Genomic DNA, 14004 nt, shown 5'->3' with positions numbered 1-14004 from the left:
CTCTCCGTTCCAATATGGATATGAATATATTCATCCTCGTCCCATCTCGCTCTACTTCAATTTAATTTTTGCTACTTCTCTTTAATATTTTTAACCTTTTTAAATGCAAGTAAATATTTGAACATATTTACTAAAAAAATATTTAAGTATAAAACTTATGGTTTTTTTTATAACACATTATAACATTTTTACCTTTTCAGTAAATATAAATAGTGATAAATAGTAATTTCATCAGTGGAGCGAGACGGGACGGAGCAAGCAATAATCATGATTGCTCCATATCCATTGTCAAAAAAAAAAAATCACTCTGCCTCGCCCCACATTCACTTTTTAAAAGAAAAAAAATCATTTAACTCGAAACAAATTAATTCAGAGTTCATGAGATTGTTTGAGTTTTGCCATTCCTACTTATTAAAAAATTCTAATTAGCTCGAATTTAAATTGAATGGTAACCGAATGTGATCATCAGATATGGAAATTGGGGAAATTTATAATATCATAAGGAATGATATTAAAAATAAGAAGGAATGGAAGTGCATGTGTTTAGGGGTTTGGGGTATAGGGGGGCGGGGAATTGGAGCCATAGGCCATGTGATAAAAGCGACTTTCATCGTAATGTAAAGCGACCACGCCCGTCTGGGTGCAATCATGCGGTCTACTTTGTTATAATTTTTCCTCATTCTTTTCTTATTTTTTAACTTCATTTTGTCTCCCTCCCTATGTGCCTTGTTTTTCTACTTTTTTAACCCATCATTAATAAACCCTCTCCAAATTATTTTATCAACTTACTCTTGTGGTGTGTGTTTTTAGTCGTCATAATTGACGCATTTAATTGAGTAATTTTTAAGATTATTTAATAGGTCTATTTATGTTCTTGGTCTCTATATTTTTTACACATTTAGAATTCAGTCCCTTTCCTTTTAATCTAACGAATTTAGTCTTCCTATTCTTTTGATTTAACAATTGAAGTTCAATTACTAGTACCATCAAAATATTTTTGTTACATTAGCTTATGTGGCATTTAAAAAATTTCCAAGTAGTCAATATTACATATGTGGAAGGTCAATCAAGCAAATAAAAATGTTAATTTGGGATTGTAAGGCTCTTGAGAATTTTTCAGTAAGCAAAGTGAAAGTGTTTTTTTTTCTCATATGGCTATCACGTAACTTTAAATTTATCATATGAGCAATTGTTTCACATGATCCAATTTATTAGAAGTTTTTCAATTATGTTATCAATTGGATTTTAATTATTAAATCAAAAGAGTACGAGAACTAAATTCTTAGAATTAAAAGTTAGGTAATTAAAAATGGCAAATGTGGGATGAGTACAGGGACTGAGAGCACAATTAAACCTAATTATTATAATATTTATAGTGGTAATTTACCCACTGACCCACTCGTGCTGACAAGACACTCACGCTTTCTAATTAATTCAAAACTATGATTAGACTAATTGAATAACAAACTAAAAAACAGATTTTTAATTAAAAAAAATCATAAACCAGAGGGTTTCGTTAAAATCAACAACCAAAAAAAACTCAAAATTTTTTTAAAAAAAATCCCTTTAATTTAAGCTCGAAAAAGTGGATTTTACCCACTTCCCGAACCCAAAACTCGAACCCCCCTCTGTAAAATACCTTTCAAGCAAAGCTGTTTTTTTTTTCATCCTTCGAGAAGCCCTCCCCGCTTAATGTCTTGAAGTGTATGTATATATATACCCACTATATCTATACTATTTTCTTCACCACCTTCGCTTGAGTTATCTATCGATCCTTTTCTTGCATTGAAACAACACTACCCATATTATCATTAGAGGAAAAGCTGTAGGGGAAATAAAACAGAAGTGGAAGAGTGTGAGGAAGGGAGAGAGATAATGGCAAGTAGTGATAAGGTGGTGGAGACTGTGATTGTTGGGAATTATGTGGAGATGGAAACTGAAGGAAAGCCTAAAGGCATGAAAAGCAAGATTCCTAATCTCTTTTGGCATGGTGGGTCTGTTTATGATGCTTGGTTTAGCTGTGCTTCTAATCAGGTTTCACCCATATCTTTGCTTCTTCTTTTTTCCCACTCAGTAACTGCACTTGTTGTGTGATGATGGAGATTAAAATTAGTGTTTTTTTTTTCAGGTAGCTCAAGTGTTGCTTACATTGCCGTACTCATTTTCTCAACTGGGGATGCTTTCTGGAATTCTCTTTCAGCTGTTCTATGGTTTGATGGGTAGCTGGACAGCTTATCTGATCAGCATACTCTATGTAGAATATAGAACAAGGAAAGAAAGAGAGAAAGTTGATTTCAGGAACCATGTCATTCAGGTTTTTAACTCCAAGTGTATGATGAAATGGCATCGAAAACTTATTATCTTTCAATGCTCATATGTGTTTTAAATTGTGCAGTGGTTTGAGGTTCTTGATGGGCTCCTTGGGAAACACTGGAGGAACGTGGGTTTGGCATTTAACTGCACTTTTCTTCTGTTTGGATCTGTCATTCAACTCATTGCTTGTGCAAGGTACCTACTCCTTTGTATCCAAATATAAATTTCTTAGGTCCATAATAAAATAATAGAGGAATCATCATGGTGATGCACCCTGACAAATCAATTCCCTAATGTTGGGTATCTTTTGTTTTGTTATTGCAGTAACATATATTACATAAATGATAATCTGGACAAGAGGACTTGGACATACATCTTTGGGGCTTGTTGCGCAACTACTGTCTTTATTCCTTCATTTCATAATTACAGAATCTGGTCTTTTCTTGGCCTTATAATGACCACCTACACTGCATGGTATCTCACCATTGCTTCCCTCCTCCATGGCCAGGTATAAACTCTCACTTACCACTTAGCCCTTAATTTGCTTCAGTTTTAACATTTTCCACTGTTTAGTCTATTATAGAATTCACTAAACCTATGAAAATTGTAGGTACTTAAGGATGTGTCAAAATCAACTCAGCTTGTTGACATTAAGATGATGCTTCATGCCTGAATATATAATTTGTTTAGATTAAAATGGTTGAACATGTTGGGTTAGTCAAAAAGGAAATCTGGTTGTCCTGTCCCATTTCTTGAAAAGAAAGAAAACTGCAAATTAATAACTTATTTAACTAAGCATATTATTATAATTGTGTGATGAATGAAAGTAATGAAAATCTATTATTTTTTAAAAATGGAATTTTGTTGATATAAATGTAGGTTGAGGGAGTTAAACATTCTGGTCCTACCAAGCTGGTGTTATATTTCACAGGTGCCACCAACATTCTGTATACATTCGGGGGACATGCTGTTACTGTGTAAGACTAATTTATAGTTAGAATTCGTGTCTCTTACGTTATATACAAATCTGCCCATGTTTATCAACTCAATAAATGGGATACTTAAAATGTTTTGCGCCTGGTCTCTTAACTCATAATAAGCATAGTTAGCAGCTGTTTTCTATTTATAAATGCATATAAAAACAGCTGTGAAAACGACCAGACCTCCACTTCTTTAGACATGATCTGACCATTGGAGATGCAATGACCAATCCCTGTCAAGAAACATACATATTCTCATATAAATTTTAAATTGTTATTAATTCGAGGTTTCATTCCCAAAAATGCCCTTTGTAAGCGTGGCAGGCAAAAAGTTCTTGGAAACCATAGTATTCCTTTTGGATGTAGAAAGCCAATGATCTTTTTCTTTTTTCTTTTTGCCCTTTCCTTTCGCTTTTATCATGAGAAATGCTGTTGTGGGGGTCCAGTTTTGTTCATTGAATCCAGCACACCCCACAGGCAGAAAAAGCCCGTAAAGTTGAAAGCGGTGGGATTAAACCCAAAATTAATCAGCCTGGAGAAGGCAGGCCTTTTTCAGGCCCTGATACCAAGACTAATAGACTCTAGTTAGTACCTGCAGAGAAATGATGAACTTAATAAATACTAGTAGTAACAAGAATCAATGGCTAATTAATGTAAGTTTAAGTTTGTGGGTTGGTGGGGATACGCAGGGAAATCATGCACGCAATGTGGAAGCCTCAAAAGTTCAAGGCCATATACCTGATAGCAACACTGTATGTGCTGACACTGACACTTCCCGTGGCTGCTGCTGTATATTGGGCATTCGGAGACATGCTTCTCGATCACTCAAATGCCTTTTCTCTTCTCCCAAGAACTCCCTTCAGAGATATGGCTGTCATTTTAATGCTCATCCACCAGGCATGCCTATGAAAAAAATTTCTCTATTATCAGATCCATACATACATAACAAATACTAGTACATGTAACAATGTTCATTCTTTCTGGTGCAGTTCATAACATTTGGATTTGCATGCACGCCACTGTACTTTGTATGGGAGAAAGCAATTGGGATGCATGAGTGCAAGAGCCTGTGCAAGCGAGCGGCAGCAAGATTGCCAGTGGTGGTTCCCATTTGGTTTTTGGCCATTATTTTCCCATTCTTTGGACCAATAAACTCCACCGTGGGATCCCTCCTTGTTAGCTTCACTGTCTACGTAATTCCAGCACTGGCTCACATTTTCACCTTCAGATCAGCCACTGCTCGAGAGGTATGTAATTATTTAAGCTAATTAGAGTTAGAACAGGCAAATGCAGAATATCTGACATGATTTTTTACTTTATGTCAGAGTCAAACATTTGACTGAGAATTGAAAAATATATGTTCTTTTTTTTTTTGTTATAAAAAAGTATATGTTATTAGGTTTTGAATTTGATTTGGTATTTAATAAATCCAAGATACAGGGAGATAGCGTGTGGTCACAGTCTAGCAGACCAGTCCCGGGTCTTTCTCCTAATCTCCTAATCTTTTAGATTTAACACTGAACATATTTGGACAACATGTTGATAATTGTGAGTTTGTAATATTTTTTGCAAAAGGCAAGAGATTCGTGCTTCAACTGTTAACCAGAATATGTTCATGTTCTTGTTCGTACCTGATTCCCCATATCTGGGGGTACTACACAAAACTTGTCTTTATCTGAGAATTTTTTATTGACTGTTGGATCATCGATTCATGTATGATTATTAACATGTGGTGTGTGATGAACGGTTGTGATGCAGAATGCAGTGGAGCAACCATCCAAGTACTTTGGAAGATGGGTTGGGACATATACCATAAACGTGTTTGTTGTGGTGTGGGTTCTAATTGTTGGGTTTGGATTTGGTGGATGGGCGAGCATGACAAATTTCATACACCAGATTGACACATTTGGGCTCTTCACAAAGTGTTACCAATGTCCACCACCAGCATCGGCAGTCTCACCACCACTCCACGGCCTTAATGCCACCACCGCTGCTCCGCTACACCACCCTTTCAACCACACTCATAGCGCCTGAATTGCTCAAACTATAGTGGAGGTTCCCTCCTCATGGCTTAACTAAAATGCAACCATGAATATGTCATCGTGTCATTAGCAGCACACGCTGGTTCATCTTTGCTACTTTTAGACTGTAAACAGAGAAGATAATACACACAGAATGGTCATCCAATTTGAGCCTTTCTCTGTCGTTTTTATTTAGCTTAGAGAGTCTGTAATGCATTTCCAGAAAACGAAAAAAAGGGAAAGAAACAAAGTTTGTATCAAAAATTGAAGATCCTACGTTGTAGCTATGGTTCAGTCTTTGATAATGTACGAGTTGTTCTCTTGCCCCTGCCCTTCACAATAATGTCAAGCTTTCCCTTGGTTTTTTTAGTTCAATGTTGAGTATTGAATTATCAAAGCAAACATTTGCCCCTATCTAATGGAAAGTATATATGAAAACTTGGTAAGCGAGTGGTAAGAAATTCTATATTTTTTAAGCAAGATGTTGATAAAGAGAAGAGGCTTTGTCTAGGTCTAATTTGGCTTGACTTAATTCCCAATGTAATTACCGGATATCAAGGGTCTAAAACAAAAAAGAAAAAAAAAAGAGATGGAATCTACTTAAACTATAACATGACAGAATAATAAGTCCAATTCCTACTGTAGGATTCTGCTGTAAAGAAAATTGGCAGTGAATTGTCTCTCTTATTTCTAGACTCTTTACTTTCCTCTATTCAAAGGCTAAGCCAAATCATTTTCATTAGGAAAAGAAAAAGAATGATAGGAAGTCTAAAAGCTTTGAAAATGGAAGAACTTGACTGATCATACCAAATCAACCAAACAGTTATTGATACAGAAAGGATAACACATAAGGGAACGGGGGTTACTATGAAGTACTGAAATGTTTCCTGATATCAAGCATTATGTAAGATTTAATGTTGGTGAAGTTGTAACAATCAGGCAAAAACGATTCTTAGAAAAGATGAAGAAAAGGGTTGATTGCATGCCCAAAGCTTGACATTGCTCAAAATGGTTAAAGGGATAGCCAGCTAGGAACGATTCTCATATTGTGTAATCATCTGGCTTGCAACTTGACAGCAAACTAATAAAAATAACCTGAAAACCAGCTAGTAGAACTGAAGGAGATGATTAATAGCAGCCCATAGAACCAATTTTATGATGAATATTTTGATTTTCGACCCAGACTTTTACACCCCCCATATCTAGGGCGTTGGTGCTTGGACCTTGAAAACGATAGTTCAAGCAATAAAGCAGCTTTCAAGCAGGGCATAGGTAGGGAGAAGAATAGCTGAAACTTGAAAGCGTTTCTTCGTTACCAACAAACTGTGGGAATCTCGAAAAATTCATTACTTTAAATCCTATCAACTTGTTGAATATTTTTTTTTCCAAGGATAATTACATGAATCAATTAAATTAAAACGGGGATTGGATATGTTGGTGGATTGTTAGGCAATAAAGTTGCTAGCAAAGACATACATAAATACACAAATGGCAGTAGTAGTTGGGGAGTCTTAAGGATCTTGAAGCCATGAAAGAGCTAATATGTTGCATTAGTCACAAGGCTGTCAAAGCTTCCTTTTCTAAGAGAATTAAAAAGGAAAAAAAAAACCATTTTCCCTTTGCAGTGCATGCGACCAAAGTGGGAAAAAAAAGAAAGGGTTTCAAGGCTTTTCAGTTGAAGTCATTTCTCTTTAGTCGTAAGGCAACAAGAGAAATGATGGGTTCTGCCTGCATAATACAAGACGACTTTCCTTTTTGTTTTTCAGACTCAATTTGGTCTAAAGATTAATGGAGAAGTTGTGAAGGTGACAAAATGCTAGCTTTAAGGCATTTAATTCTTTCGGTTCCCTAATTTAACAAATTCGACAACAATTCAATGAATTTTCTTGTTAATGCTTGGCAATGGCATATTTGAAACATCATCCATTCATTCACAAAACACCATCAATACTAAATATTTATGCTATTATCTTTGTAATACATTCATAAAAAAATGTAATATTCAAAATGTCTAAATAAAAAATATACCGAGGGTTTGATACGATACACCCGATAATCATTTCCATCTAAATTTAATTAGTGAGGAAGTGATTCTGACATTTGAAGTATTAAACAAAATATTAACTTTTATAATAATGTAAACTTCGATAATGTGATTTTCTTTACATAATGGTGAAAAATAAAGTTAAAATTAATTTTGTAGACAAAATTATTCTTTTTCTTATCCATTTATTTTCATTATTTCTATACTTAATATAAAATTTTATATAAATTGGTGTCATATTTAACCGGATACTAATTTAATTGAGAAAATATTAATATATTATTATTTTTAAATGATAACTAATATTAGATTTTGCTCTTTTTCGATGCAATTTTCCTCCATTTATATCTAATACCATTTTAGATGATTAACACATGGCTTTTTTCTTCTTTTTTTTTTATATAACTAAGGTTTCTTCCATATTCATTTTATGGCTCATGAAGATTAATCTTTTCGGGGATATGTGACTACCATTCTTAATAATGTTTTCTTTAAGATTCGAACTTGTGTTCTCTTTTTGGGTCTGTAATGTCTTAACACTCCACCAACACTTGTTGGTAACTCATGGATTACTAATATTTGGTTAAATTCAACTATTAGTCCCTGTACTTTACGAAAGTTGTGGATTTAGTCCATGCCCTTTAATTTGGTCATTTTTATCCCTGTATTTGTTAAATTATAAAATTTCAGTCATCACCAAATGATAACTGTTAAATTCATTAAGTTATGCTCTTTCCAATATCTGATATGACAAATTTATTACCATGTGTAATGCCATGTCATCTTGTTATTTCCACATATGACTCAAAAAAATCCAATTAATAGTTTAATGCTTTTCATTTGCGTCAAGATTGAAATTTCAAAATTGATAATTATAGTGAATTAAAATGATCCAATTAAAGAATATAGACTAAATCTACAATTGTATGCATAGTACAGTAATGGCGGATCCTGAGACTAAGTTTAGGGGGGCCAAGTAAAATTTTCAAAAATTAAAATTTAAGGATTTGAATGAATTTTTTTTTAAATTAGGGGTCTAATTAATTTTTTTGTGAGATTAATGAGAATTTTCAATAATTTTAAGAGAGCTTAATTAAAATTTTCAAAAACTAAAAAAGTATAATGAGAATTTTCAAAAAATTGAGGGGAGCTAATGAAAATTTTCTAAAAAAATCAAAGAAGAAATCAAAATCCATTTTCCAAAATTTTGGGGGGCCAAGGCCCCTGTCTGCCTCTGTAGTACAAGAAAAATAATTGAATTTAACCAAACAAATTTAACTAAATTTAACTGTTACTGTTTGTGCTAGGACTAAAATTTTAAATTTTAAAAAGTACAGTGATTAAAATTGATCAATTTCAAAAGTATAAGGACTAAAATTAATCAAATTAAAATATAAAGATTAATTCCACAACTTTCACAAAGTATAAGGATTAATAGCAAATTTTAATCTTAAAATTTAATGGTTAATTTTTTAAAAACAATCTCATTATAAGTTTTGATCATATCTACTCTTTTTGACACATCCACATCCTCCTAAATTAGCAACAACGCCCATGCCAGTCAAGTTAAGACTCAACCGGCCCGTTAAAATTAAATCTCTATTTGATGGCAAATTCTATTTTTTCCAACTTAACATTAATGTTAAACTAAGTTTTATTTGATAATATGTTTTGATATAACAAATTAAAGTGTTTTTAAATAAAAGTTAAAGTTAAAAACAAAATTGACAAAATGATTTCTCAAATGAAGTCTAAGAGATAAAATTTTCAATCCATACTTTAAAACTCTTAGAAAATTTTTGAATCAAACTTAAAATCAAGTTAAAATGATTTTAATTAAGTAAGAACTCTTTCAACTAGCCAAACTATTTTTAAAACAAGTCAGAATAGCTTCAGGCCAAAGTATCAATATTTTTCAAAATATTCATACCCCTTTTAAAAACAATACCAAATTGACATTCTGTTTTTCACAAATTCAGCTAAGTATCGATCTAAGATCGATACCTTTCATATGGTATTGATAAAATTTATCCGGTATCGATATTTCAGCTCTAACGATCATTGAATTTTGCATTTAATGCAAAAATTATCGATACCATTTTATCTGGTATCAATACTCATTGTTGTAGGTGAATTAAATGCACTGGTTTTCACATCCCCAACAGTTCTATTCATATCTCCAACAACCACAATGGTTGGAAATCAATTAAAGGTATAAATACTAGCTTCTAAAGATCCTACAACAACAAGAACGCGTATTCAAGAAAAAAAGATCAATCAAACTACCTTTGTGAAAAATATTTCATACTTTTCTTTCATACACTTGTGAGCTTAATTTCCATTCTTTTTGCTCAAGTGTTTTTCATTGTTATTGAGCTTAATTTGCAAATACATTGATTTTGTAAGGATTATTTCTTTATTTGCTTTTTTATATCTCTTTGAGAGAGTTTGTATCTTAAGGTTTGGGTAGAAACCTTACGGGAGTTTGTAAGGTTAAACCTTGTCCTCAAAGGTTATCAAATTAGTGAATTTGAGAAAATCCTTAGTTGTGAAAAGCTAAGGTTGTGGAGTAGGCAATTAGGGTCAAACCACTATAAATTGAAGTGTTCATTGTCTCTATCCTTTTCTTAACAACCACAAATTTTTAAGAGGTCAGTTTACCCCCTCTTGGTAATTTAGAGTTGAACTATCGAGCTAACAATTGGTATCAAAGCTAGTCATTTTTAGACGGTTTAACAACCAAAGAGGAGATCCTTGAGGAAGCTCAATTGTAACACCCCTTACCCGTTTTCCTTGCCGGAACAGAGTGTGAGGTATTACTGGAACTCAAATACTCGTAAATGTTCCAATTGACAAACTTTATTACAATTTTTTTAAAAAAAATTCGGCAGTATTTCTGCTTATTTTTACATAAAACCCCCTGCAAATTTCAAAATTTCAACCAAACCAATCCCAATAATTCAACCAATACATTTATATATAAAACATAGTTAAATCATTCACAGCATTCTAAGTAACCTTGTTAATAATTTAAAGAAAAACAACCTTTCAATTAATATCCACTAACATTTTAAACCAAATAATAATTAATAGATATATATATTATATATCACTTTACATTAAGTCATCTATACATGCCATAATTCAAAAGTATTGGTTACAAAATACCAAAAGATGTAGATAGTGTGGATGATATTCCGACTCTGTTCAATTTCCGAGCTGTACTGATATCACTATAAAACAAAGAAAAGAATAAGGGATAAGCATGTATCTTAGTAAGTAAGCATATGAAAAATAAAAAAATTTCTATCATGATTTCAATGAAACATGATTTTATTCACACATAAATTTCATTGTTTGTTCAATTTCCAGCAAGCTATTTTTTTTTTGCATCACGGTTACTAATATATTTTTATCTGGAGCTACAGGGCTCTAAATTAAGTTCCGTAAATTTTCCTTGAAACTAGACTCATATAATTTTCTACCATAAAATGTTAAGAATTTTTGGTTTATCCAATTAGTATAGTTTATTCTTTAAATTTTCCCCTATTTCACTGCTCAACAGCTCTGACCTCTCTTTACTAAAATTTACTTAAATATCTGTACAAAATTCAAACGATGTTATTGCTTGTTTCTCTTGAAAATAGACTCATTGAGGAATTGAAGCATCTAAATTTCAAGCCATAATTATTTTTTTAAAAGTTTTGGTGATTTTGCAAAGTTGGAACAGGGGATTTCGAAATCAATTCAACCCTGTATCACTAAAATTCAAATACTTCAAAATATATAACTCTTTTGCTTGCTCTGTTTCTTTCATGTAAAAATAGACTCATTCAGCTTCAATTTAATATATTATTCAACCTCTAATTCAATTTCCATCATTTATGGTGATTTTTCAAAGTTGCTCAACCGCTATTGTTCAAAACTATTTTATTTCAAAATTTACTCTTTTGTAGTTTTGAAATTTCATACCATCTTCACATGGGTCGACTAAGTATCAAACCCAATATTCCTCACATAATCTTGTCCATTTAGTATATACACTCACCTTTCCAATTTCCCTGTTGAACAGTCGGAATATTATCCGTTACTCGGTGGATTCAGCACTTTAGCAACCACCATAAATTCAGTGATACGAGGAATCAGCACATAGCAACCCCTTTCACAATTAAGAATTCGGTGGAATCAGCACTTAGCAACCACCTTTATATTTAGTGATACGGGGAATCAGCACTTAGCAACCCCTTTCATAATCAAAGATAAGGTGGGATCAGCACTTAGCAACCTCTTTTTATTCAATATATTCCGGCCTATTCCGAGTGTTCAACTGGAAACCTTGTTTTTCAACATTTTACCACCTTTCCCAACTTAACCACATTTTTAGGATCTATATCGAATATTTATTCTATATTCAATCAAATCTCCACGATATATTGAATAACATTAAATATTGCATTAATTCATATGCATACTTACCTCGGTGTAAAATATTGTAATTTCGCGATTTACTCCACGATCTTTTCCTTTCCCCGTTTGAGATTGTCTTCTCGTCTTTCTTGATTATGAGCTTGAGAAAGTGAAGAAACCCTAGCTATGGCTTCCTTCAAATTTCGGCAGCAACGAAGAAGATGAATGCCATTTTTTTCATCTTTCTCCCATTTTAATTCTATTTATTACCAAATGACTAAAATACCCTTACTTAAAAAAAATCTATTTCACTAATTCTATGCCCATTTTTGTCCATCAATTAACTAATGGTCTAATTACCACATAAAGACCTCAAATTTAAAATTTCATAACAATTGGACACCTCTAACATGTAGAGCCCAACTTTTGCACTTTTTTATAATTTAGTCCTTTTGACTAAATTGAGTGCCCAAACGTCGAAATTTTCGAACGAAATTTTCATGAATTTATTTCGTGAAATTGTAGACCATAAAAATATAATGATAATAATATTTTCCCTCGTCGGATTTGTGGTCCCAAAACCACTGTTTCGACTAGGCCCAAAATAGGGTTGTTACATCAATAATCATCAACTCAATTCCCACAATGACGTTTACTTTCGGCTCAATTTTTCTTAGAGAGTCTCAATCTATTTCCAAATCTCCTTATTTCATTGGTGCTAATTATCCATATTGGAAAACAAGGATGATGTTATTCATCTAAGCAAATGATCTTGCGGTTTGGGACATTGTCATGGATGACCTTTCAATACCACTCAAGCAAGAAGAAGAGCTCTTAGTTCCAAAGAGTAGGAAAGAATGGAACGAAGGAGATAAAATGAGTATTCAACTCAATGCTAAGGCCATGCACAGTCTCTTTTGTGCACTTGGTCTAGATGAGTATAGTAGAATATCGTCATGTTTGAATGCCAAGGAGATATGGGGTAAACTTGAGGTAACTCATGAAAGAACTAGCCTAGTGAAGAAGTCAAATATGGGAATCCTCACTTTCAATTACGAGACCTTCAAGATAAAGCCTCAGGAGGACATCAAAGTTATGCCTGATAGATTCACCTTCGTCATCAATAGGCTAAAATCCTATGGGAAGACCTATCCCAATGAAAAAGTTGTAAGGAAGATGCTTCGAAGCTTGCCTAAGTCATGGAAAGCCAAGGTGATTGCAATTGAAGAAGTAAAGAATTTAGAAACGTTAACTTTGGATGAGCTCATCAGGTCTTTGCTCATACATGAGATGTGACTCAATGAAGGGGTAAAATAAGCTAAGAATGAGAAGAAGAAGGTTGGTGTTGCTCTCAAATCCACCACCGTTGAAGACAGTGAATAAAGTGAAGAGGTGGATGAGGACAAAGAGATGGCAATGTTTGCTAAGAGATTCAAGAAGTTTATGAGGTCCAATAGAGGGAGAAAATTCCGAAAGGATGAAGGACTCAAGATTGAATCTACCAAGGAGGACTCTATCATATGCTATGAAAGCAAAAGATCAAGAAGGGGGTAAGAAAGAAAAAGATCAAGGCTCATGTTGCTACTTAGAGTGATGAAGATTCATCTGACAGTGAAGATCAAGAAGTAGCTAACCTTTGCCTTATGGCCATTGATGATCCTAAGGTAACTTGTAACGCTCTCAATTGACCTGATTCGCTGGGTCTAGATTTTGGGTACTTAACAATTAAACAAAAACATATTACAATTTCTCCTATCTTTAAATATTCTATTTATCATTTTAACTGAAAAACTTAATATCTAAAAACAGAATGAGTATTTAAAAATACTATTTACATTAGACGTGATATAGAAAATTACAATAAAGAAGTTTCTTAACTATAAACACTTAAGATATATCCTAAAACTACGCCACGTTTCCACTATATGCATAATAACCCACTTCGCTGCTACTCCAACGTACTCCTAGCATCATCCCTTTTGGCGTAAACTCTTTCCCAAGTACTTGGAAACCATAATAAACTTGGTAAGTTCAAAAGGACTTAGTGAGCATTATTATAAATTACCTTGGTAGATACTTCTTATTCTTTGAAGGACATCAACACGTCAACCATCGTTCTGAACCACTTATATCGAGCGGATACCACTACAGTTTTGATATATACATATACACCAACTATCATACTCTTAACATACCAACTCTTTCTTAGTTGACTAACTAAAGATTCTTTCAGACATTT

The 14004-nt window shown here is 33.2% G+C and overlaps 2 protein-coding genes across 2 annotated transcripts; both read left to right on the top strand.

Annotated features, from left to right (window-relative positions):
• Positions 1-1614: 1614 nt before the first annotated feature.
• LOC107920883 (auxin transporter-like protein 2) lies at positions 1615-5689 on the top strand. The gene is made up of 8 exons (XM_016850704.2): positions 1615-2034; positions 2129-2314; positions 2396-2508; positions 2638-2821; positions 3193-3290; positions 3983-4190; positions 4283-4540; positions 5052-5689. The coding sequence occupies exons 1-8, from the start codon at positions 1876-1878 to the stop codon at positions 5325-5327; spliced, it is 1482 nt and encodes a 493-aa protein (XP_016706193.2). The 5' UTR covers positions 1615-1875; the 3' UTR covers positions 5328-5689.
• A 6868-nt stretch (positions 5690-12557) lies between these two features.
• LOC107921560 (uncharacterized) lies at positions 12558-13061 on the top strand. The gene has a single exon (XM_016851398.1). It carries the CDS (start codon positions 12558-12560, stop codon positions 13059-13061), a length of 504 nt encoding a protein of 167 aa, XP_016706887.1.
• Positions 13062-14004: the final 943 nt, after the last annotated feature.

Source organism: Gossypium hirsutum, chromosome D01 (genome assembly GCF_007990345.1).
Source record: "Gossypium hirsutum isolate 1008001.06 chromosome D01, Gossypium_hirsutum_v2.1, whole genome shotgun sequence".
Lineage (NCBI taxonomy): Eukaryota > Viridiplantae > Streptophyta > Magnoliopsida > Malvales > Malvaceae > Gossypium > Gossypium hirsutum.
The sequence above is the reverse complement of the archived record's forward strand: the minus strand, read 5'-3'. Positions and strand labels throughout refer to the sequence as shown.

Coding starts and splice junctions, on each gene's coding strand:
- LOC107920883 (XM_016850704.2), top strand. CDS start 1,876: ATGGCAAGTAGTGATAAGGTGGTGGAGACTGTGATTGTTGGGAATTAT. Junction 2,035..2,128: donor TTAGCTGTGCTTCTAATCAG/GTTTCACCCATA, acceptor TTTTTTTTTCAG/GTAGCTCAAGTGTTGCTTAC. Junction 3,291..3,982: donor GGGGGACATGCTGTTACTGT/GTAAGACTAATT, acceptor GGGGATACGCAG/GGAAATCATGCACGCAATGT.
- LOC107921560 (XM_016851398.1), top strand. CDS start 12,558: ATGGATGACCTTTCAATACCACTCAAGCAAGAAGAAGAGCTCTTAGTT.